Source organism: Nannospalax galili, unplaced genomic scaffold, assembly GCF_000622305.1.
Source record: "Nannospalax galili isolate Female #2095 unplaced genomic scaffold, S.galili_v1.0 scaffold2350, whole genome shotgun sequence".
Taxonomy (NCBI): Eukaryota; Metazoa; Chordata; class Mammalia; order Rodentia; family Spalacidae; genus Nannospalax; species Nannospalax galili.
In genome coordinates, this window is record NW_008327468.1 from 136,002 (window position 1) to 140,727 (window position 4,726).

A 4,726-nucleotide genomic window follows, 5' to 3' on the forward strand; every position below is an offset into this window, starting at 1 on the left:
TAACAAATAAATTTTCCATCTGTTGTGAGACTTCTCTTCCTGGGGATGCTAAGCAATGCTTATTCCCTTTTAAGGTTCTAGTGTCAAGCCAATGTTTCATTAAAGTTTTACTGGGGAACCAACGAATTTATTGAGCTTACTTACCGAGATATCTGAGGGGGTGCTGAGGTGTATGTATGACCTGAGTGTATGCACACTGGAAAGCTGTTGCCCAGCATGGGTCATGCCTTCTCTTCCTAGCCTTCCCCAGATTGTATACTTTAGTCCTCCCCAAATCCAGGAGGCCATGTGTGATTAGGGTCAAATTACATACAGTTGGCTGGGAAGAGTGGCTGGATACTCCGGTGAGGGTCCAATGACCCTGCTTGGCCCTCCTTTAATGAATGAGCACAACTGTCAAAAAGCTCAATTGTGATGATGTTTAGCGATTAGGCTCAGCTGAAGTCACGACGACAGTAGTTATTTCATGCAGAAGAGACTGCTGTGTAGCATCATCTTATTAAAAAGACCTAGAATTTAAAATGATTAGGTCCTAGGATCCACATATGAGGGAGAACATATGTCGTTTGTTTTTCTGAGTCTGTCTTACTTCACTTAGTATAATAGTTTCTAGATCCATCCATTTTCCTGAAAATTTCATCTTTAGTGCTGAATAGAACTCCATTGTGCAGATATACCACATTTTTGTTAACCACTCATCAGTTGACGGTTTTGTGCCACTTTGTGACTCTGGAGAGTAATGGAAACTTAGTGAAGGTTTATAACCTTTTCTGTAGGATGTGAGTGTAGGTCAGTGCTTGTCTAGTGTGCTAAAGGCTCAGGTTGAACCCAGCACCAAAAAACAAAAAAGGAAAAGAAGAAATGGAACATTATATATAAAATAACCTTGACAGCAGAAAGTTATGAACGTCCTCCTCTGTTGGTTACTAACATTAATTGACTATTGCAGTTTATGCAAGAACTTTGTATATGCGTATGTGTGTAGCACACACACACGCACGCACACACACATGCACCCACCCACCCACACCCACACACACACACATATATATATAACACAAAACATAAAGGCAGGATGAAAATCTTGCTTTTTGTACTTGTGCACACAGTGGATATTTGTTATTTGTCCTGAGAGATGTGCCCTGAGGTGATTACTTTGTTGTAAACATCATAGAGTAGGCTTTACATGCATCTAGGTGTTGCAGCCTAGTTCACATTGAACTATATGTTATGTTTATATTTGTATACATGTGGCAGAGCCTTTTGCTCTAGGGCCAGAATGAACAAAACAACACAAGGTCAATCAAGCATAAGAGAAAATTATACAGTTGAGAGATATATAATCACAAGATATATGGGCCTGTTGCTGGCAGGTATTTTACACAATGCACTGTTTTAAAGCAAACCTTTATAATAGGAGTACACTCCAAAATAATGGTAAATAGTATAGTAAATACATAAATCAGTATCATGGTGAATTGTTATCATTATCAAGTATTATGTATAGTAGGGCTGGCAGGATGGCTCAGTGGATAAGTATGCTTGCTGCCAAGTCTGACAGCCTGAGTTCAATCCCTGGAATACATGGTAGAAGCAGAGAACCAAGGTCCCCAAGTTGTCCTCTGACTTTCATATGCACTCTATGTCACGTGTGTGCATGTGTACAACCTACACATAGTAAACATAATAAATAAATATTATATATTTTTAAAAGAAAGTGAGCTATAGTTGTATGTGCTGATTGTATCTGATTGGCAGTGCAGTGGGTTTGCTCATATCACTACAGACATGTGACTAATGTGTTGTGCTACAGCATCGTGATGGCTACAGTGTCACTGAGCAGGAAGTATTTTTCAACTCCATTGTAATTTTTGTTTTTGTATATCTGTTTTGTTTTCTTAGGTTCTGTGGGTTTTTTGATGTTTGTTTTGAGGAGACAGTTATGGAGTTTTGAGATTTTTTGTTAGTTTTGTATTTTTATTCTTGTTTTTGTCTCACTGTATAGCTCAAGCTGGCCTACTCTGTAGCAGTGGCTGATCTCAAACTCACAGTCCTCCTTCTTCATACCTCCAAGCACCGAGATTAGGGGCATGTGCCACGACACCTGGGTACAATCATAATCTTATGGGACCACTGTCATTTATGCAGTACATCATAAGCCAAAAATGTTTTTAGCACCTGACAGTATATAAGGTATCTTATGCCTAAGAGCATACTGTAAGTGATCTCATGCTCTTTCAATGGTTTATTGAAGAAACAGTACCCAAGCAGATGGCATAAATAAGTTTGGATTTAAAAACTTCAGTTCCAAGGCCCGCAAAGATGGCTCAGTGGTTAGGAGCACTGACTGCTCTTACAGAGAACCTAGATTTGATTCCCAGAACCCACATGGCGGCCAATCACTGTCTCTAACTCTGGTTCCAGGGTGTTCGACGCCCTCTTCTAGCCTCCATGGGCATTGCACAACATGCGTGCACTTATACACATGCAGGCAAAACATTCATACACATAAAATAAAAATAAATTTAGAAAAATTTAAAACCTTGAGCTCCCAATATTTCATGAGAGGAGCTGTCACTGGCATTGCTGCTGCCTACTTCCCAAAACTTAAGTGTTTAACAAAACAAATTTACTTTTGTCTGTGGGTCTTTAGGTCAGTCAGATGGACTTAACTTCAGGTTGTAAGTTGAGTCTGGTCTTCTCCATCTCTGTGATTCTAGAAGCAGCACATCATAGCCTCTGTTCACAACACATCTATTCGCCACATACAAGCCACAGCCATTCATTTGACCAAGTACATACCAGAAGGACAGGAAAATACTCTTCGCTCTCCTTCCCCTCCTCTTTGCCCCCCTCCTTTTCTTTCTCCTCCCCCTCCTCTTCTTCCTCCTCTTCCTCTTTCTCATCTTCCTTCTCCATGGAAGGGTATTCAGTTACATGACAAAGATTGGGGGCATATACTTCTACTAGAGGGAGTTGAGAAAACAGTAAGAATCTGCTCTCCCTCAGAGCCCTTTTGATACCTAAGTAGACTGTAGAAATCTCTACTTTAAAAATACATTATTCACCAAAACTTATTTAAAGATAAGAAACCATGTTATGTTGAAATTTCAAATCTGAACTCTGAAATGAGGCTCTAATTGTGTCTATCTTTGTTTTCTTTCTAGAGATATGAAGATGTTTGGGTTGGATTGCCATCACCTATTCCTGTTAAATATATTAGGTACTTAGACTTTTTGGAGGATGTGTACGGCTTAGAGGAGAAGTGACTGTGACAGTTTTGGTCACTGCCCTTTGATTATTGCTCGATCTTTTTCCATGTTTATTTTAATAGATATAATTTCATTTAAAAAAAAAGAAACAAGATTAACATGAAATGGAAATGCATAAACTACACTTAATCTTCTTTTGTCACTGTAGTTCTTCAGAACAGCCTATTATATTGCTGATGTACCAACACTATTAAAAATGCCATTTAAAACAATGTTGAGCATTCTTATTGTATGTATTATTTATGAATACCAAAGGATTTTATGGTAATTTTCATCCAACATAATTTGATTCATTACAAGGTAAAAAGAAAATGACTTTTGACAGCTATGCATGACAGAATAAAATCAAATTATATCAGAGCAGTAAGTTGTTAAACATTTTTGAAATCTTTTTGACACATGTTTATTGCTTACATAATTAAGTTTTGTGGCAACCCACCTCATCAAAATAATCCTTAGACCTCTCTAGAGTAAATGTGTTTATTTTCTGAAGCTAGTGAAGTTATGGGAAGAAAAGGAACCTTCTCTCTGCCAACAAACACACATGCATATGCATGCACACTCAGGAGAGAAATTAAAACATACACTGTGTTTATATTTTAATGCCTTTTTTGTATTTAGAGTCACCTTCTTAGCTTGGGAATATATGCATGCATATATAATTAGAGCATGACCAAAAACGTATTATGCTTAAAGTAATAGGGATGTGATTGTGGAAGATTTCAAGGGTCTGCTTTGATGCATTTTATATGCACACCACCAGCCCATTAACCTCCAGTCCAGAGTTTTAATATTTTGAATGATAGTGGTTCTCCCCTCCATTTTCCTGCTTCTATTTTTGTTTCTCTGCAGCAGAGATCTTGTCATATAGTACTCATCTGATTACAAACTATCACCATGGGCCTCTAGAAATTCAGTGTCCAGAAGTCCCCTGTCCATGCCAGAACTCCATGTTAGGTGCTAGATACCATAAATGCATTTGCTTGCTGTTCTCAGAGAAAGTAGAAGTCTGTCAGGAAGGGATCGTGCCAGTCATTTTTCAGGGGCTTCCTGAGGAGAAGAAGAGGAGCTGAGGATAGTTCAGGGTCCCCTCCTATCTCCTTATTCATTCATTCTACATCTGTAGCAACATCTTGCCTAAAGCATGAGGTGGTTTCTAGCTACATGGACTAGTTTTATTTGACAACAATGACTCTTTGATTTTTTAAATAGAAACTGATCTCTAAACTACTTCTCTCTCCATAAACCTAGGACAATTCCATGTCACCACTGGGATAGATCTCACAGAGCTCTCCAATAAACTGGTATTCATAATTTAGATACTAGAACAGTGGGCCCATAAAACCTTAATTTTGACTGCTTGATTTTTGTTCCAGTTTTTTATAAGACAACAGTGCCAAGCAATTTTGTCACTTTAAGATTTTTCCACTTCCCAGAGAGCAAGCTTTTAAAGG

The 4,726-nt window shown here is 38.3% G+C and overlaps 1 protein-coding gene across 1 annotated transcript in view; it reads left to right on the top strand.

Moving 5' to 3' along the window:
• Efhc2 (EF-hand domain containing 2) overlaps window positions 1-3,467 on the top strand; it is a gene marked incomplete at its 5' end in the record, with an annotated part of 127,647 nt that extends 124,180 nt beyond the window's left edge. The window contains 1 exon segment of the mRNA XM_029562191.1: window positions 3,168-3,467. Within this exon segment, the coding sequence (XP_029418051.1) occupies window positions 3,168-3,269 (102 nt within the window).
• Window positions 3,468-4,726: the final 1,259 nt, after the last annotated feature.